General features: G+C 33.0%; 2 protein-coding genes across 5 annotated transcripts; both read right to left on the bottom strand.

The window, feature by feature from the left end:
• Window positions 1-1341: 1341 nt before the first annotated feature.
• LOC108205748 (probable transcription factor KAN2) lies at window positions 1342-6450 on the bottom strand. The gene is made up of 6 exons (XM_017375802.2): window positions 5408-6450; window positions 5161-5237; window positions 4220-4265; window positions 3951-4122; window positions 2744-2816; window positions 1342-1968 (listed from the first exon to the last, which is right to left on the bottom strand). Exons 1-6 carry the CDS (start codon window positions 6213-6215, stop codon window positions 1864-1866), a joined length of 1281 nt encoding a protein of 426 aa, XP_017231291.1. The 5' UTR covers window positions 6216-6450; the 3' UTR covers window positions 1342-1863.
• A 7312-nt stretch (window positions 6451-13762) lies between these two features.
• Window positions 13763-20533, bottom strand: LOC108209884 (lysine-specific demethylase JMJ13). 4 transcript variants are annotated; one of them, XM_017381079.2, is made up of 13 exons: window positions 20261-20515; window positions 20078-20127; window positions 19203-19265; window positions 18584-18956; window positions 18187-18343; window positions 17879-18098; window positions 17430-17483; window positions 17265-17344; window positions 16906-17183; window positions 16200-16598; window positions 15683-16101; window positions 15300-15572; window positions 13763-14617 (listed from the first exon to the last, which is right to left on the bottom strand). In XM_017381079.2, exons 2-13 carry the CDS (start codon window positions 20078-20080, stop codon window positions 14255-14257), a joined length of 2682 nt encoding a protein of 893 aa, XP_017236568.1. In that variant the 5' UTR covers window positions 20081-20127; window positions 20261-20515; the 3' UTR covers window positions 13763-14254. The 4 variants fall into 4 exon arrangements, with proteins under 4 accessions (XP_017236568.1, XP_017236567.1, XP_017236569.1 ...); XM_017381078.2 differs by having other exon boundaries at window positions 15300-15575; window positions 20261-20514; XM_017381080.2 differs by lacking the exon at window positions 19203-19265 and having other exon boundaries at window positions 15300-15575; window positions 20261-20533.
• Window positions 20534-20874: the final 341 nt, after the last annotated feature.

Below are 20874 nucleotides of genomic sequence, written 5' to 3' on the forward strand. Positions count from 1 at the left end.
CATGACAATTTAGATGGGGAGTTTTAATTGGTGCTATTAATGCATGTGCAGGGAGCCCATTCCAATCACAAATTGACACATACTCATTTTGTGAATATTTCTGTACCGTTCTGTGCATGTAGCATTTTCCTTTTATCATTTGATCCAGTGTTTGTGGATAAAAGCATATGTGACAAGATCCAGGTAGCTGTAACTTGGTATCTTATCTTTCTTATAATTTGAAAGTTCTAATTTCATGTTTATACAGAATTGCACCGAAATGAAACGATCTAAACCTAATTACAAAAGTAAATGTCGCAATATTAAGGATCCCGATAGGAAGACTGTCGTCATTCTCAATATGATAGTCTTATTTGATTTTTGAATAATCAAATTGATCAAATTTTGATTAGAAATAAAAATTATTTTTTTTATCATTTTTGAAAACGGGAAAATACATTTTAAAGTATATCAAATATGCTTTTTAATGATATGATTATTAAATTTTTTCTTAATTAGCTGATATGTTTAATTGTTGGTTAAAATTTGGTCTAAGTCCAACTCAAATCAAAATACAGTAGAACTATTATTTTAATTCCAGATTTAGATGAGTATTTTCTTTTTAAAAAAAATTGTTCCAAGTTGATTAATCCAAATTCTTCTTTTCTAAACCCACGAATTATTATTGTCATTTTCAATGCAACCTTTATAACTTAATAAAACAAATATAAATAAATATTGCGGTAGGTCTCCTAACTAATGTATTTAAAATTGAAAACTATCACTTAATTAATTTTGTTTAGCAGACCCTGATGTTTAATATCTGGTATCTCTGCAAATTAGCAATGGATGCTCTTCCCACTTCCCAGGTAATTAGCAACGCACCTGAAAAAGTTGTGCTTCGTAATATTTTTTTTTGTTGCTCTTTTTTATTTTACTTTTACAACTTTAATTTCTTTTCCTTTGTTAAAATTTGTGCTTTAATATGTCAGGCCTCGCAGTTGCAGCTCTTTCCCAAAGTTTTTGTTTAATAAAATATATCTTTCTTTTGGCTGAGCTGGGCGATAGTGCATGGCAGTGTACTGCCAAGGAATTAAAGAGCTATGCTCCAACCACATCCATCCATAAATCTTTAAATCCAGTTCCATAGCTTCTCTGATACACACACTTTTTAACAATATAATCCTAGCACAAGTAGATCTCGAACTAAAAGTAATTTCACTAGCTAATTTTTCTTACTGGCTCTAAAATTTAGCAGGAGAAAAACAGTCTGGTAATTAATTTTCGGAGGGCAGCCGAGACGAGAGTCCAAGGAAATTTCTCAGATTTATACTTGTATGATCTAATTAAATTAGCATAGTCTTCATCATTAATACACACCATTCATACAAATATTATAAAGTTCTCCATTACAGTGGCCAAAGATGACTACATATACTCATGAGTAATATTACAATGTGCTTCATATCAGAGGCTTCTACCAATCTCTTGATTCTGTCTATAATGGGGATAAAAACATTCAAAAAGTAGTGATATTTACGTAGGAATATCATAAACTGACGACTAATGCAACACTACTGCAGATCTCACTCCAATGCTTGATTGAAGATGACAATTAAGAAGGAATTGAACAGCAATGATGCTGCTTTTTTCTGTCTTTCTTGTCTCTTTGTCTTTCTTTAGCTCTCCTTTCCTTTCCTTTCCTTTCCTTTTCCCTCACTTTTCCTTTTTCCTCTCTCTCTCACTCATCTTTCCCAAGTGGGTACCTGATTCTCCTCACCAGCTCCCCATCACAACTTGTAATTATTTCAAAATGAGTAACATTACATCTTACATACATTTAATATAAGCTTGTAAGAGCTAGCTAGCAGTACAAGTAGTCTTCTAACAGAGTGGTCTTCCTAAAGTAAATTCAAGATTAGGCTTCTGCTTTAATAAGTTGTTCCTTGTTGTCTCATAGCTGCTTAAGCACTTCCCATGCATTTCCTCCTGCACAAACAATATTTTTTTTAATTAATTATATCATATATCCCCAATTCACAACAAAATATTTTGGTCAATAACCAATGTTAATTGTCATCAAGTCAGCTACACAGCCGCTGACAAAATATTTGAACATGAGAGATGTGTGAAAGTATGATAATGGGAATCAAAAGGACAGTACATGCATATATGTTTGTGTGAATGGAACTCTGGAAATGTGTGATACATTGAGAGAATAATTGTCAAGTAGGAAGCACAGGTACAATGATTATAAAAGTCTGTTACGCTACTGTCTCTTCTGCATGCAATCTTCCTATGTTGATTATTCCCTAATCAAGATCCTAACAAACATGTATTATCCATCCCTCAAATCTCAGGACTTCTTTTCCCACTTCTTGCTTTTGGAATTAATTAACAAGCATCTCTAAAATTAAGCAGGTATTAATTATTATACTACAAGCTACAACTTTCTTGACTCTTAAAGTACATCAACTCCTTTGCTTTATTGAAATGGAATTATTCCCTTTCTTTTTCATTTCTTTCCTATTGTTTGTTTCAAAAGCATATAAAATAGCTGACCCCTGATTTATGTAATTCAAAGACTTGCCAGCTTTTCAAAAGCCTTTGTCTTTTTCTCTCCTCTCTTTCTGCTTTACAGACACAATTATCAGGGATAAACTAGTGAGTTTACTATAGATCCTAAATCATATAAATACCTCCACCATATATATACATGCATACAATGCATACATACATGGGCTACTTTTGGTCAAATGGGTACCTCATCATCCAGAGATATAACAGGAATGTTGTTATCTCCACAATCACTTTGCTTCCCATGCAACCAAGCTTCCCTGCCAGAAACCAACAAGGAATATCTCCTGTCAGTGGAGGCCATGCACAAGAGACTAGGGAGCTAGGAATTATAAATCAATTTATTAAAAATAAAAGTAAAGTAAAAGCTAAATGTAGCAAACTCATCACCAAAAAAAGAAACCCATATTTTCATGTAGAATCTTGGGGTACAATTATATGATTTCTCATTAAGTTCAAAGATTAAAGTGAATCCACCCATGTGACAATCCAATCTTAATTACAGTTCATTAACTATATATAAACACTTAAAACTGTTGCACCCTGGCAAGAACAGTATAGGTTGTGCATGCATAAGATTTGAATAAAAGAGGGGGTCCATGAAAAGGCTTCACTTTGAAACTAAGTTCCCAATAGAATTGTGCTATTAAGTGATGATTATTACTGTAAAAAAAAGAAGAAAGAATATACAGGCCTACCTGAACCCACAAAATCAAAGGGAAAGAGATTTGCACACTTACACACATATAAATTTGTGAAATTCCTTTTTATCTGCAGATACTTTTATACTTTTGATATATATATTTGCTTAATAATTGATATGTATACAATTACCTATAGAGAAATTGTAAGACTGAAAATATGCAAAATATATAATATTAGTAGTTCACATATATGCTGTAATCCTTGATTTTCTAACAGCCATGTTTACATGCTGCACTAATTTCATTGCAATAAGTTCATGTGATTAATTAAATATACCTGCTAATTATCTGCTTAATTAATAAACTAGCTAGGACCAACGTAGAAAAGAGATTACTTTCTTGATACTAGCAAATGAGAAAAAGGATTGCAATGACCCGTAAAAGGAGAGTTGGTGAAATCTCTTACTTTCCTAATTACCCTTTCCTATGAAATCTTTTCCTCCACTTTAATTTCCTAATGCAAACCTCACCTTGCAAACACAGCTTTTTAAATGATCTTAGGTTAGACATTTAGATCGAGACCTCCATTTTCATCTTAATTAACTGCCATGAACCAAATTAGCTTTAAAAAAATTACAGTGAACCCTACAGATAACGTTTACACAGTTTACACGACATACCTACTGGCTATAAGGCTATTATATATGAGTAATTAAATCATGAATAATCGCAAGGTTTTTTTTTAATTACCTTGAAGATGAGTTTGTCCAGAGGCCTTGGCCTTGATATTCCTTATCTAACTGGTGAGCTTTGGATTTTCCTTGTTGAGATGATTCATCGTCATGTGACCTTCTCGGGTTTTGAATATTGTCAAACATCAGATCCTCAGAAGTATCACCAGATGACCCATTTTCAAATAGATCTGAATGTCGCAAATACCAATATATATTCGGTTAGATTGAAACTTGTACAAATAGTAATTAAGTATCTGTTGATGGAACAAAGTTTAAGAGACTAACCAGAAGAAGCTGCAGCTCTATCAGTTGTCTTCACAGTTCGATACATCTGCGGATTAAATAAACAAACTCATGTAATCCAAACATAGAAGTGCAGTATCTAGATTAAACAAACTAATTAAGACTTAATGATAATGTGTGTGTCTGTGTGTAAAAAACACGGGCATTGGAAGATGCCAAGTAACCTGCACTACTATGCATGCACATGGCATATAGTAATGTACTATACTACTTATATATGTGTACACATAATATAAATATATATATTAACCATGGTTCCAAAATGTGGTTTTGAAACACCTTGAAATTTTGCAGGAACATAGACAGTAGACACTATCATTGAGAAATGATTTTACTTCTGTACTTTCTTATCTGCCACTACTTTCCATCTCTCTCACTCTCTCTCCATCTCTCTCTACACACACATAACTAGAAGCTTAATTATAGAAACATATAAAACCAGCAAAATAAAAATGATATTTACATTACTACAAGTAGTCATGCCTTCGAAGTTGTCCGGGCTTGGGTCTATGACTATTTCGATTCATTGTTTGGGGTTTGTCTTACTTGTTTTCTGATAAACATGTATCATGAATCAATGACTCTCTCTCTTTTATCTTTTACCTTTTCCATATCGTTTTCCCAAGCAAAAAGCTGATAATAATACTAGGCACTAGTCCAGTAGCTTCTTGCAGAACCATCAGATCTAGTTTCTTAACAGGTAGGTGGCCATCTTAGACTAGAAAAAAAGAGAGTAGCATTCTTAATTATATGTAGAGGGATCAAAAACATAACTTTGGTACTAATTAAATGTAAAATGTACTAGTAGTTATGGCAGTAGTTCCTAATGCAAGTTAAGCCTTAATGTGTGTGAATGTTTCAGCTTGTTGGATTTTGTAGGAGAAGAGGAAGATTAAAAATATGTAAATAAATTATTAAAATACCTGTAGATGAGATTTAACATGAGCCAAAGTGAGATCTTTCACATCCATGAGTTCAAGAACAGACTTAGGTGTTGCTCCTGATTAAAACCCCCAAAGGAAAATGTAAATTAGGTAAAGTACTAGTCATTCTATACAAACAAGTCATAAATAATTTACCATAATATTGGTAAACAATACACAGACAGGTTGCATATATGAAGAGGAAAAGAAGTAAATGTAAGATGAAAGAGGTAGATGTGACACATACTTTCATGGCCACCAAGGAGCTCAACAGCATGAACAAAGCGAGCGTGGAGCGTTGTAGTCCACCGCATCCTGGGGGCTCTCATGCTACGTTTAGGTGGAAATCTGGAAAGAAATCTTGATCTCATGAACCCTACTTGAGACTGGAAGCTGTTATTAGGGTTTGTGGAAGTCGGGGATGAAGATGAAAGAGATGACGGCGAATCAAGAGAACAAGGCTGTTGAGCAAACGGAAAATTGAGGGAGGGAACATTATTAATAGGAGTACTATGAGGGTTTTGGTAAACTGGAATTCCTCTTATGGGTTTCAAATACCCCATAATCTCATCTGAGCTTAACCCTCTTCCTCCGTGATGATGAGGAGTCTGATTATACATGTGGTGAATGATATTTGGGGGGTTGTGTTGGTAATTCTGATGATGAAAAGGGGAGCGTTGGAAAAGATGGTTGTTGTGGTGGTGGTTGTGGAGGAGATTATGGAAGTCTTGGTTGTTAGAGAGGAGTGGCTTTTGATGAGAATTAGCTAGGCTTGGATTTGACAAAGACAGATCAAAAAGAGAATTAGCACTAGTACTGATATTGTTGTTGTTGTTATCAATTGAGGACAATTTAGAAGACATTGAAGAATTAAAGATGGGTGATGATGATGAGTTTTTCGACTGGTCCAAAGCTCTTTTCCAGAACCCCAAATCCATGCCTTCTTCTTCTTCTATTGTCCTTGTATTTCTCCATCCTCCTCCTGCCGTGCCTCGGTTGCTGCTTGGCAGGCTGATTTGTAAGGACAAGTCTGGTTGTGCCGGAAACAGCTCCATCTTGATCCTTTGATTAATTCTCCTTGTGATTGATCTCTAGCAAGAAGCACTTCTCTAAAGAGATTAAAGGAATGCTTGTTTGGAATAAGACACTTATTTATCTTTTGTGAAATGGGGTTCACTCCATTGATGATGAAAAACTTGAGGAGTGGAGTAGTTGCAGAAGTTTTGGGATATATGAGAGAAAGAGAGGAGAGAGAGAATAAATGACAAGCTAGCTAGGTATGAAATGAATGCTTGTTTCTTTTGTGTGAATAAGTATATGTTGGAAAATGACACTTCTATCTAGAGAGAGATAATGAGAATTGAGGAGAGAGATGATTTCATTTGTGGACGTGGGGGTAGGATTAGAGGGAAAAAAAAAGAGAAAAAGAAAAAGTTGTTAAATAATAGTACTAAGATTTTTAGGGAGCTCGCATTATTTTTGTTTTCATCATTTCAACTTTATTTTTTCTTTTAAGAAAGAAAAGGAAATCTTAGTGTAAGCTTTTAACGTCTTCATTTTGCCCTCTAACAACTCATACACACTTTTTAAACCAAACACTCCACTACACTTATAATTTAAGTGAGGAAATCAATGTCATTAATTTGTTCGTTTCTTGCCCTTTTACCGTAACCCTAAATTCAACACACTCAAATCAAATCCTAGGGTTTTGATCTATCATTAAGTAATCATACTCCTTCATTCTTCTCATTATTGATAAGGTATGGTAAAATGTACGCACCATGTAACAAACACAAATATACGATTACCATACGTATCTTCTTTTGCGTTCATTCTCTGGTAAATGCTTTGTCTTTAATTGTTGGGCAACAGTACAGTACACACTACACTCTGTAAGTAGTAGTACTCTGCTTCCTTTTTACCTTTAGGGACACAAAGTCAAAATATGTGTTGCTACTACTACTAAGACCATCCCAATTTGTTTCTTGAGGTAATTTTCCTACTAGTTCGACGGGATTTTTTAAGTGAATTTTCTCAACACACAACAGAATTTTTGTTTACTTTACTGTATGGCAGATGCACAAGGATGACACCTTATTGTGTTCATCTAAAAGACATTTAATACTACTGTACCCGAAACTGAAAACGTAACTAGTTTGTACTTTCTTTATAAATTATAATTTAAAGCATTAAAACCATATATATATATATACCAACTGACAGATTATAGTACTCCCTCTGTTTCATATTACATGTTCATTGTTGAGAACAAAAAACTGTTTCAAATTACTTGTCTATTTCAACTTTAAATATTTAAATAGAATGTGGTCAATATTTGTATTTTCCAAGATGAGTTTCATACCACATCTCACTAACTTATATTTCCTAGATCAAATATATCCCACATATTATATTTGGTCAATGCAATAAATACAATAACAAATAAAAATTTTCTACAAAAGTTAGTTTTTCTTAACATGTGTAATTTGTTCAAAAGTGGACATTTATTATGAAACGGAGGGATTAACTTATAAGAAATACGTTAGAATACAGTATGTTCATATATTCTTGTTAAGTTCTCCACTTAACATTTTGTAATTTTGAAAAAATTTATTCACTTAACATGATATATGATGGGTTCGACTATTTCCAATCAAAAGTAGATTTTTTGAGTGACTGAAAAATATTAAAATATAATATTATCATATGATAAGTCTATACATATCAGATGTCAAAGGATTCAAATTTTGCCAGATGCGTAATTATGTTTAACTAATAATATAAGCATACACTTGCACTTCATCTAGAATAAGCTTAAATTTACCACAAGCTTGACGTGTCTATATGGAAGGGTTCTTCTTGATCCAAAGCAACTGTATGTGTAGTTTCATTTCTTCCTCGCGGGTGAGAATGTCTTGTTAAGACTTTAAAATATTAATCACCAAACTTAAGAACTGATTTATTGGCTCAATACGGAATTATTAGTAAATTAAAAGTAGTAGTAAGACAGAAGGAACTACAATTGTGACTCGAACCCGACATGTCATTACTCATTATGACTTGCATGCTAGCTTGTTCAATTTGTAGCCATACAGATAAGTCAAAATTTTCTTTTATTTTTCTCAAAAAAACATCAAACATAAATTGATTCTCTAAAACAAGTCCCGAATCATTTTATCATAAATTAAAATTGATCTTAATTTGAATTAGTATACAATAATATTTAAAATTAATCCATCATTTCATTAGTCCAAATATTTTTAGTATTTTAATATTACTGGTTTTCTCTTTTATCGAATATAAATTAATTTAGCTCAAAATATAACTAAAATTCAAGATATAAAATAAAACTTCATGAATACATGAAAATTAGAAATATAAAATTAAATAATATAACATAGATAAGTTCATCATGATACCATTACAAATAAGATAAAATAAAAAAATCAATTTAATAGCAGAACAAATTAGTTTTTGTTCTAATGAATCTGGGATATATCTCGTAATTACTGATATGAGATCGCTCTGAGATTTGCATGATCGTAGTATTGATCACCGTGAAAAATTGAGGTAAATTTGGATGATCGTTTGAACTTTTAACAAAATCTTGTTCTCTTTATTATATATTTTTAATTTATATATTATGTGACGTTTTTTCTATGAAGATATGTTGTAATGTTTTACTTTAATTTAAAATATTTCCACTATTTAAGATTAATATATAATAATAATAATAATAATAATAATAATAATAATAATAATAATAATAATTTAAATTAAATTTATACTTGATTATATGATTGGAATATAATTTTCAATAAATCAATGATCGGAGGCGTACCGAACCAGATTAATCTTGCATATATCAAAGAGACCTGGTACAAGAGTGTAAACACATTTCGTAGTTTCGTCCAGCTAATATAATTTATTATACATATGAATATACTCTGTGCCACTTATAAAAGCATAACTTGATACAACAATACACGAAAAATGTCTGTATATGATTCTTCTCCAAAACTTTTTCAGTTAAGTAACTAGTACAGCTTTCTTTTCCGAATTTTGGTCACAAAGTTACTGCGCGAGCTGGATTGATACGAAAAGGTCCAGAATAAAAGTAGAAACAGATCGATGGCTTTGAGGTTGTTTGACTGTCCTGATCTCAGACAAAATAATGACATTTTCTTGTGAAAAAATTTCATAATTAATTATATATTATGAATTAAGTATTTATTATGAAAATGCATATTCTTATATTATAATTTTTCATAAAGACTCGTCTAAATTAGTAACTTGAATGGAAGAAATATAATAAAATCAAATTAAATCCGGACAAAAAGATAATGTGGGTGTTTGGGCCCCACTTCTGAATTTTAAGTTACAAACACTTATTCGTACCGTTTGTGTGAAAAGTCGAGAAGTATCTGTAAAAAGTTAGGATTCCTAACTTTTTTTTTAATGACTTTTACTTTTTTCTCAAACATTCTAATCACTTATAAGTCTTAACTAACTTTTACTTCACTTTTTTTACTTTAAGCAGGAAGCACTTATTTTCAATTCAACCAAACGGCCCCAATTAATATATACTCTCATCTATTTTATAAGTACTTCGACTCTTGTCGTCTATTTTTATCAGTTTGGATTCAATAGTTGAAAACTTGAAATGGATAATTTTTGAAATTTTTATTTTTGCAAATAAAAGTTTAGTATTCATATTTCTAAGAAACAGAAAAATTAAAAAATTAATATTCATTATCAAGTCGAGATTTGCGAAAATATGTGAGAAAAGTCTAACAATTTATAAAAAGGATCAAAAAGAATATATTAATCAAATCAAATGTGCGATACACCTCATTGCTAATATTAATACTTAAATTTTAAAGAACAAAGAAATTCATTTACTGAAAATTCTTATTATAATATATAAAAAAAGCGTGTGATGAGATTTTCTTGTCAGTGAAAAGGATTTACACGGTGAATCTGAATCTCGCTCTTGTGGAGGTTTATTGTATGTAAGCATGTAAGTCTAGTTATTTAAAAAAAATTTAAAGCTGTTACGGTAAATATATTTTGACACCATGGGCATTATAATAGTACTCCTGCTGATCACTTTGGAGTTCGGACAAAATAGAAGACTGACAAGTTAATTTTTCGAAACAAGAAGTTCATCGCATCATTAACGCCGGGTTTGGTTGATGCTAGTATTAAATTGACTTGGATGGGATAAATGTCAACCATTTCTCGGTAATGTGAAAAATTACTAGGGTTTGTAAATCTGCATGTTTTGGGGAGTAATTAAAAGCATAAAATGTGGGTCGGAAGCATCTTAAGTTAATTTTAATGAGTAAAGCTAATTAAAGAAACGGTTTTTCTATGGTGCCCGACCAAAATTTATGAAATTGGAGGGTTTTTATTGGCTTACCTTCTTCAATAATGGTGGACCCCCCTGCAGTTACAACAACCACACCAATCAAAACCCTCCATTTTTATTAATGTTAGTGCTTAGCATGTGCCCACGTTAAAGAAATAAGCATAGTGTTAGATTGTCATGCTTTCAGTTTCCCCAGGCATCAGCAGCTCACGAGGAATCTTACAGTAATGCCCAGTTAGGACTCCCATACCATGAAATAAAATCAAAACATATTCGAATTTTGTGATACCATACATTATCTGTTAGAATTTAGAATTTTAATTACTTCATATTATTTCTTCATACTCCCTCCGTCCCTTTTTACATGTTCATTTTGACTTTTGACCACTCAAATTGACTATATTTTGACTGAACTTTACATGTATCAGATAATTGGGAAAAATAATAAAAATTATATCATTAGAAAGTATATTTAGTCTATTTTAATATGCAACTTTCAGATTTTAGAAATAATGAGTAGATAATTTGTATTGTCTAATCAAAAACAGGTTAATTTGACTCCTCGAAAAACAAAATAGACATGTAAAATGGGACGGAAGGAGTAATTCACAAAAAAACTAATAATATGAATTGAAAAAATAATGCCGCTAGATGTAATAAAAGTAAAATCGGAGGCCAGCTGGATGTATTTAAGCAAGAGAGAAGTGAGCTCTGTTATTAGGAGCAAAATAATGGTAGATGCGTGTGTAACGTGTAATAATTATAGATATAAAAAGTACTCCCTCCGTCTCAGTTTATAGGTCCAGTTTGGAAAAAAAAATTGTCCCAAAATACTTGTCCCTCTCCTCTTTCAATACAAATTTATCTACATATTAATTGTGATTTTTTTGAAACTCAACATTATTCTCATTTCTCAATGCACTAAATCCCTATATTTATTGTGATTTTTTTGAAACTCAATTATATTCTCACTTATCAATGCACTAATTAATGATACATGAGATAAGATTCCATCTAACCAACTTTTTTCTTAAGATGTGTGTTTATTCCAAAATGGACCTATAAATTGAGACGGAGGGAGTATATATCAATATATTCCCGGTATATAATTGTGGTGTCTCTTTATTATATTCCATGTGTTTTTGTAATTTCATTGATGAAAGGTAGATATGACAGCCATGGAGAAATAGACCGACAAATCTTATGATATTACATGCAAATGCAAATGCATTCCAGTCTTTATAATTTTGGTGCCCACAAGCTACACCCAACTTTGGGAACAAGACAATTGTATCTTTTCATCTGTATATATCCACTATTTTTAGCTTTTTCCATGGAAAATATATATGATTCCGACTAAGATTACATTTATAAATTGAAATACGATGGATAACTGTATTTTATTTAAAACTAGGTATTTATTTTATTTTGAATTAAAATATTTAGATATTTGTATAAATATGAGATCCCCAAATGATAATTCTATTCATTCTATTTGAAATGAAATACCGTACACATTCACACAATTTAAATAGTTAAATGTCACTAGAAGTAAAAAGAATGTTCTCCCTCCGTCGCTTTTTGGTTGTCACTTTTGAGTTTGTGCCGGTCAAATTGACCAAAGTTTGACTGAAGTTTATTAATATTTTATCAAGTGAAAAAATAAAAAAAATATGTCATCAGAAATAATTTTTAATCTACTTTAAGATGTAAATTTCAGTTTTTTAAAATAATGAAAGAATAACTTATAATTTTCGGTTAAAAATTAGTCAATTTGACTAACAAAAATAGAATTGTGACAACTAAAAAGGGACAAAGAGAGTATCATTGTACATTATAATTTGAAATTTACACTTTCGATTAGACTTTTGACTCGTTCATGTAAACGCTTATAATTATAAAATTTACCTCCTAATTAATAATACACGCACTTCACATTTATGCAACAAGTTACAATGACAACCTTGCTGCCTGTCGTTCTCAACGCCAAAGCAACGGGCTTCCTGTTGATTCGTATAACATCAGTTGCACAACCTTTACGGACAGTTGATTTAACTTGCGGGCCTGCTTCGTTTATGACTGATCAAAGCCTTTCTCAACACAAGTTCATTTTCGTTGAATATTCTAAGGCGCACCTTCGATTATAGTACATAAACAGGGTAGTTTCACTAAAAAGTTGTGTCGGAAACACGGCCTTATTTTATATTTATGTACTTTTTATAAAAAGAAAATATTAAGAAGGTGGTTAATATAGTAATTAGTTTAAGTAAGTACTTGTTTAAAAAAAATACATATTTATCTAGTTCTTTTCAAAAATAAGAACTTAATTCTATAAAAATTAGTTAAGCAGCGTAAACGTTTACGTAGCGAGCGGGTTCCTACATTAAAAATAATAATAAAAAAAAAATTCATCAACAATACTAACTACTACCTCCATTTCACAATAAAACAAATCATTTTCAAAAATTTAAGCATGCTGAGGAATCTTAACAACAATGATAAATTATATTGACTATATTCTCTGAATAATTATTTGAGGCGTGAAAGAATTACTTTATAAAACTAATAATTTATTCAGAAAAAATGTTAATTAACATAATTTTTTTTGTATTATGTATTTATTGTATGTTTAATATTTCTTAATTGTAAGTCACTTATATACATAAAAAGAATATTTATGTAATGGTTTCAAAATAAATTGGTTATTTTCTAAAAATAAGGTAAGTGATGGTTTAAACTTAATTTTGGAGGTTTCATTGAAATTCAACATAAAACACTGATTTCAAACTAATTTTTTCTACGAAAAAGTTGACCAAAACGAGGGGAGTATTATCCTGCACAATTGATAAATAAAATCTATTATAACAAGTCTGTCCAGACTTGATTTCGTTGTTCATATTAATAGAAGTGGACGGGATTTCATTGCAGGCCAACTTCATTCGTGTAATCCAAACCTGGAGACAATCTGCTTCAAGGCTTTTCGATCACAAAAAATTGAAAATATTAATTTCTCCGCAGAAGAACACATTTTATATTACAAAACTTTAAAACAACTGTGGTATGAAACTGCAGTTTGCAACTATAAAGGACAGCCTCTTTATATATCTTTGATCACAACATTTACGTTCCTCCAGGCTCTCATATCTTACTTCCTCCTAATACTACGTTCCTAATAATACGTGGGGGTAGATTTCATCTATATAATAAACTCAACAAACTATAAACACCAGATGAGTTCAAAAGTCAAAACCACTGAAAATTAGAACAGAACAGCTAAATCCAAATTTAATCTATCTGGAATCTTATTAAGGATTCAACATCACTTGAACCCATTGCTACAAAAGAATTTTGAATTGCAAAAGAAATGAAATTAACTGTGGAGGCTTGTGGGAATAGCCCAATTACCTCGCAAGAATTGATTAACTCTATAAAAAAGATGTATATCAAAAGTCACTACTGTACTATTCACTGTTCAACTCTTTGCACCTCAAATTTTAGACCATGCAAATATGTTAGTTTCTTTCATCCAAAGCTGGTTAATCTTCCACCAATGCTCCCACAAATCAATTATGTATTTTATACTCTCTTGTTGAATCCATCCCTCGCTAAAGAAGTTGATGTTTAAAGTCAGGTCAAGATGTTTTTAGTCTAGGTCAACCAGATTAGTAGCAAGTCAGGCTAAGATGATTTAGTCAGGTCAACCAGATCAGTACTTCTCAGTATTCAACGCAATCTTTCATCTAACCCCATAAAAGAGGGACCTTTAATTTTAAGGCGCTTGGGCCCCATCTCTAATGGAGGCGGGTTCCTTGCACGCTTGATCATTTCTGGAAGAAATCTATCATCTTTCTGGTTTCCAATGTGCTTACTCACTGCTTCATCATGTGACAATTTTTTGTACCTAATGGAGATAGGAATTGGAGTTCCATCAGAACTCCTACTCCTGGAAGTGCTATTATGCGCTTCTTTGGAACGAATTGTACTTGAACAAGAATTATGGTCAGAATCATCAGTTGTGCTACAGCTAAATGATGTCGCTTGCCCACACTTTCCATTAGGTTGATGCTTCTTCAGTCTCTTAAGCCCCTGGAAGAAGTAAAGACAGAATAAAATGGCGTTAAATATTACTATAAGCACTCCAAACACGCACCAATACATAATTATGTAACATATAGGACCTACAATGGTCCTTACGCAGGAAGGAAGCAATACTGTGCTTAGCTCAATATAAAAACCTATATAATTCAACAACATTTTCTAAAATGAATGCTCAATTAACTTAAACACCTGCAATTAGCTAAAAAAATGTTAATCGCCAAAAAAATATGGGCACTCAAAGCATCTGGATGTTCCTGCATGCAACAATATCACATTTAACAGCAACATACACGATTCATACAAAAGATACATGAACATATATAAGTCCACAGAAACTGACAGTACTTCTATAACTTGCAATATCAAACTTAAAATTCCTACTTTGTCTGGGAGATTTTTGCTCCAACTCCTAATAGTAGAAGAAAATAATCAAAATCCCAGTGATACATAGTAACTAAAGTACAGGGGAAAGATTGCCACCCCAAACCAAGTTGACAGGCGAATAAAAGTTTTTCCTTTTAACATAACACTTCATTAAAGAGCCAAAAAAGTTGCATATCAGATTATCAGTTCAAAAACTTGGACTAAAAGCAAAAACATCATATTCTGAGTAGCGATGTATATAATAAAGGCAGCACGAAGATTTAGATTCTTAAAATGCAGATTATACCCGTTCAAAATGCGAGGCAGCTACATTCAAGTCGATGTTAGCCATTTTAGCAGAAGATCTTCGCTTAACCCTGAATATCTCCGAGTCAGAATCATCGTCATCCTGATTGTCAGTTGGTTTGACCTCAAAAACATGATTACTTTGCTGGCGTGAAACAGAACTTTCATTTGTCAGCAAGGAGACTGAAGGATCATGAATGTAATCAGGCACTTCGTGAGATGATGCTGATGAACAGACCAGCTTTCCCAAGGTATAAGTGGCATTACCCTGTACCTGCTAAATTGATGCAGCAAGAAATACAAATAAACTAAAGTGCGGAAAATGAATTTCAAATTTTTATGCAATGACCCGGAGGAGTCTAAAGTTTTTGAACAGAGTCTTACATATTGAGCCACCGAGAAGCTTTTAGTAGGATCCTTCAATGTACAAAGAGTTGATGCAGCAGATGAAGCACGAGAGAGAGAAATATTCAACACTTTTCTTCTGTCTTGTACGGCTCTGCATGATGTAGACAGTTGAGAAGAGATAGCTACTGGATCTGGTGAATAATCATCAGCTCCAGCATATTCAACAAAAAAGTCAAATTTTAACTTGCAATAGGGAGTGTATCCTTTTTCTTCAGCTCTTGGAAACAATTTGAAAAGCAGATACATATCATCGCCTTTCCTACAATGACGTTGAGCTTCAAGAATTACAATTTCCTCCTGCTCAAACTTTTTCGCTGCAGCTTCCATATCTGAGATATCTTCCCTTACAAAGAGAGTTTGATTGCCACTACAAGGTATGTCGAGTGACTTAACATCTGGATTAGACAATCAGAACCATATTGGTAAGGCAGAATGTCAAATATATTAAAGACATGTAATTTACTGGGAAAGGATTTGACAAAGAATCACATACTGTGGCGAAGGCAAACAGAATGGGGATGGTCACAGTTGCAGCTAAGATATGCCAAAAAACAGTCACGTTTGCAAATACTGCAGAGAATAGTTCCATAAGGATTAGAAGAAACGGCACCACAAGCTCTTGATTCCATCAAGCACCAACGAGCACGATGCTGGAACCGCATCAAAGTTACGAAAGAAGCCTTTATGGTACGGTTAGATATTAAATCAGCGGAAGAATAATCTGCGTCTTCAATTTCCGAACTCTTATACAGAAACATTGCTTCTTTGCAAAGCAGCTCCTCATGAGGAAGAAGAGGCATCCTGTTTAGAAGTGCATAGCGACGACTAGCAATTGACCCTAAAGAAAACCAATCTCCAATGGCAAAGTTTACAGCCTCTCCACAATTAAAACCTGAAAATTGAATACAATAAAGAGATATGGGAGATAATCAGAACTCAGAAGTCCTGCGTCCAAACACTTAACCATGAATCTACTTTCTATTTCTAGGACATTATTAATAGAAGTTTCACTTTTAAACAATGATATAAATCTGTTATTAATTACTATTTAATATGCAAAGTTGCTGTACTTGCTCTTAAATATTTTAAAAAGTTGCACTGCTTGTCTTTACATCAGCTCTCATTTGTTCAGTTGCACGACATTCCCTTCTTTTTTTTTAACGCCAGATAAAACATGTATGAATTATAAATTATCATACCATGGCTAAATCCTGCATGGTATGCTCTAGGAAAAGTTATTACATATTCCCCTGGCTTCTGCACAGCTTTGTAAACAGGTACACCTTGTTCTAATAAAACATTGGGAGGAAACATAGTTGTCTTTCCCAAAAGGACATCAAAAGCTGCATCCTCTCCTTTATCTGATAGAATATCACGGGCATACACATTCTCCCGCACAACTTTCTCAAAATTCAAAGCTGCGTGACCAGGAACCCCATACCAGGTTTTTGCTGCCCCACAGTGATGATAGTTCATGCTGCACCAAAGAAAGCATAACAAATGAGATCCAGTCATCACATGCATAGAACATACCAAAAGTTAATATAACAAAATATACCTATACAAGTAATGATCCTCCACATGCCAGGCAAACATACTAAATAGCATCCCAATATAGAGCATCGGCTCAGTAACTCCCTGCAAATTCCACGTAATGAGAAAAGAATAGCCTTGAAAAAGTTAATTTGAACATTAATCTAGATAGGGAAAGGGATTTTGTTACCGGAATTATTGTCTCAAGCAGGCGTAGAATAGACTTTGGAAGACGAGACAAATTCTGAAACCAAAATAACACAGTGCATAAGTTTTCAGCTATATGATACAAGTATACAAATGAAACAACTAAAGGAGATGACAGTAGTAAAACTAAAAATGTATTATTTACCATACCAATGTTAATCACTTGTCAACCAAGCAAATGGCGACAAAGAAGAGGATAAGAAAGAAGTAATCATAGTAATAAAGCTCAGAAAAGGCAACTATTCAGTAGACATTTTGTCAAAATTAACTAATTACTACCTACACTTATCTTTTGCATATTTGAGGTTTTGCTCATAATGATTGCCTAAATTATATGTTGTATTTTACACTAAATGAACCAACAACAGGGAAAGAAAAAAAAGATGGAATCATTAATTTATCACACCAAAAAAAATGCATTTACATCAATACCTTTAAGTTCCATTTGCTTTTTCCAAGTTGGTCACTGGGAGATGAAGAAAATGCACTACCGTCAACATCGCAGGCATACTCAACACTTTCTGTCTTTCCACAAGCTATTTCATTCCAAAATTCTCTTTCCATATAAGTGGAAGGAAGATATCCAGCACTACAATATCTACGTGCGAAAACCTTGTTCGCCATTCTCTCAAATTCCCGGAAAGTATAATTTCTGATATATTACAAAAATTAAAACCTGAACACTAACATGCAACTGACATACTTATATATTACTGTGTTATAGAAAGTAGAAACCTTACCGTCCACTCTGGAAAAAGGTAACTCTGTCATCAGTATCCCACTCAGCAAGACGAAGAGGCTGCACCTTGGTGGTAAACTTAAAACCTATGTTTTCTTTCATCAATACTACACCAGCAGGCACAGATGCATTCACAGGTGAAACAATCTTGCAGATACCTGCATGTTCAATTTGTAGAATTGAGAATTAAAAACTGAGATTCTATTTGACATCAGCTTCAAAGTTGAATCACTTTGACATACTTAGTTATACTTTCTATATATTTAAGGCTGTAGATGAAGAATACAACTAAAGCACATTGCTGAACTATGCATATAGCTTTCAAATTACAGATACTCTAATGCAAAAATCAGTTCAGCTATAGACTCTGTGTGTGTGTGGGTAGGAAGCACCATTACCAAATTTTGAAGCTTCTGGAGCTATCTTTTGCAGATAAATCAGTGGGTCATCAAATTCCTCTTTACTTGGATAGTAAATGGGACACTCTTTAATTTTGTCAATCCACTCAAGATCAGCTGTGTGGAACCTGTCAACCTTCTGCTTTGTGAAAAAGTTGTGCCTACTCGAAACATCACCCAGGCGAGCAAATGCATCATTCTGTGATCCCATGCCACATGATGAAGAAACTCTTAACGCATCTCCCCCGCTTCTAGTCATCATATTTCTGACATGTAGCATATCATCTACACTTTCTGATTTAATTTTTTGAAGTCTCTTGCTCTTTAGAAATTCCAATTTTGCCTCCCTAGAGATACGTGCCCTTCCTTCCACCTTTAGCAGTAGAAAGTAATCAGAGCTCAGTTCAGAGGATCAGAATGAGGAAATGATATTCCGTGCTACTATGAAGAGGTGATAACAAAATAACAGTAAAACTCAATGCAAATCACAAAGGGAAAAAGAAGCGAGACAGGATAATTAAAGAAAGCGTCATTCCAAAAAAGTTAAAAAGTACGGTTTACGTTCTTAGTAACTTCAGGTCACTCCCTAGCTATATGTGCATCATATATTCCTTCCTACCATTATTGCGCTGTTTCTCTTAAGTAGATATTTGTCTTTTTCGACCACACTGAATCGCAATACCTGCATGGAAGTATATTCTAACAAAATAACTGTGCCGCAATGATTTAACAAGGAGTCTAACTATTGGTGCATCATGTACCATGGTTTAAAACGTGGAACAATCATATAACACAAGCAACAAAAGTTATATGCCAGTCCAAAGAAATTCTCCTAAACCCCTACTTCCATGTCAAACAGTAAAACAACTATACTATATCCGTATACCATTACTTTCGCAACTAAAATCACCACACTGAATAAGGAAAAAGGATTATTAACAAGATATTAATCTAAGCTTATCAAAAAAGTACATTCCCATTCCTATAAAGCAAAGATATTCGGAGCAACGTTAATAACATTCCAAAACAATCTACACATAATTGAACTCCAGTACGCACAACCTTCCCCGACTGCCGTAATGCAGCCAGAAAACACACTTTTGTTTCTAAGACGTCTCGGAGAAGCTCCCACCCTCCCACTTATAAATTGACATTATTATTGACTTGAACGAGACAAATATTTGACCAAAAATTGCACCCAAATTGAATGGTCTACGGCCAAACAAAAGAGAAGTAAACAGTGTTATCAGGTCCACATATATAATTTCATTGACCAGCAGATAATTAAAACAAATATAAATCAAAGTTACCATATTAAGCTACCAGAAATATGAAACTGTATGACCAAACCTATAATTAAACTGTAAAAATAACATTACATACACAATTCTGAAATCAACTACAGTAAAACAAACATAAAATTTATCACAATTCGAGATCCAAACCAGAAAAATTATAATATATTATATAATACAAAAATCGCCAAAATCATACCATTTCATTACACTTTCCTTCCCTGTTGGCCTCCGTTTCTATCGCCAAACCTACAAAATAATAAACAAAAACATTATTACGATTTTGAATAATTAATTAAGATTAAAACTCGCTCAATAACGCGACATTCCCGTGGAGAACACGTCACCGAGTTCGTATCAGAGATCGGACGATTCAACTCACCGAGTCACCGGAGCACCGCCGGAAAAATATTAGAGTCTTTGTCAACGAGATAGTACCAGTGCGCCGGAGTTCAGAACACGTTATCCGGATAACAAGGTATTTTCCGGCGAGAAAACGGAGGCTTACGGCAGAAGGGAGAGATGAGCTGTAGAGAGAGAAAGTTTCTAGAGAGAGGAACAGTAGAGTAAACAGAAACCCACAAGAAAAGCTTTCCAAAATAAAGAAGAGATGAGAGAGAGTGTTTTTTTTATATATACTCAAGCTGTATGTACTGTAATGAAATTATTCGTTTTTGTGAAATAATAGATAAAATGTAAAATTGATTTTTTAATTAATAAAATAGTGAAAAAGGCGGAGAAGTGTGAAGGAAAGCAGTGGTGGTTGTTAGGTTTGTTCAACCAAACGCTTCTGCGACTGCCGTCCCTTTAAACGCGTCGTTTTAGTGTTTCTTCGTTTTGGGATTTAAGATTAACATATTATTTTTCGGGAAAAAAAGAGGAAGCTGTGTTTCTATATTTTGTGACACTTAGAACAATTACTCCCTCCGTCCCATTTTATATGATCTCGTTTTTTGGAACGTCCAAAATCAATAAGCTAGAATACTTACTATTTTT

Source organism: Daucus carota, chromosome 2 (genome assembly GCF_001625215.2).
Source record: "Daucus carota subsp. sativus chromosome 2, DH1 v3.0, whole genome shotgun sequence".
Taxonomy (NCBI): domain Eukaryota; kingdom Viridiplantae; phylum Streptophyta; class Magnoliopsida; order Apiales; family Apiaceae; genus Daucus; species Daucus carota.

Excerpts from the sequence above, each read along its gene's own strand:
- LOC108209884 (XM_017381078.2), bottom strand. Across the intron at positions 18,957-19,202 it reads AGAGAAACAGCGCAATAATG|GTGGAAGGAAGGGCACGTAT; the intron begins GTAGGAAGGAAT and ends CTACTGCTAAAG. Across the intron at positions 17,484-17,878 it reads AAAGCAAATGGAACTTAAAG|AATTTGTCTCGTCTTCCAAA; the intron begins GTATTGATGTAA and ends TTTTGGTTTCAG.
- LOC108205748 (XM_017375802.2), bottom strand. The coding sequence starts at position 6,215 with ATGGAGCTGTTTCCGGCACAACCAGACTTGTCCTTACAAATCAGCCTG. Across the intron at positions 5,238-5,407 it reads GCTCCTTGGTGGCCATGAAA|GAGCAACACCTAAGTCTGTT; the intron begins GTATGTGTCACA and ends GGTTTTAATCAG. Across the intron at positions 4,266-5,160 it reads ATGTTAAATCTCATCTACAG|ATGTATCGAACTGTGAAGAC; the intron begins GTATTTTAATAA and ends TTTAATCCGCAG.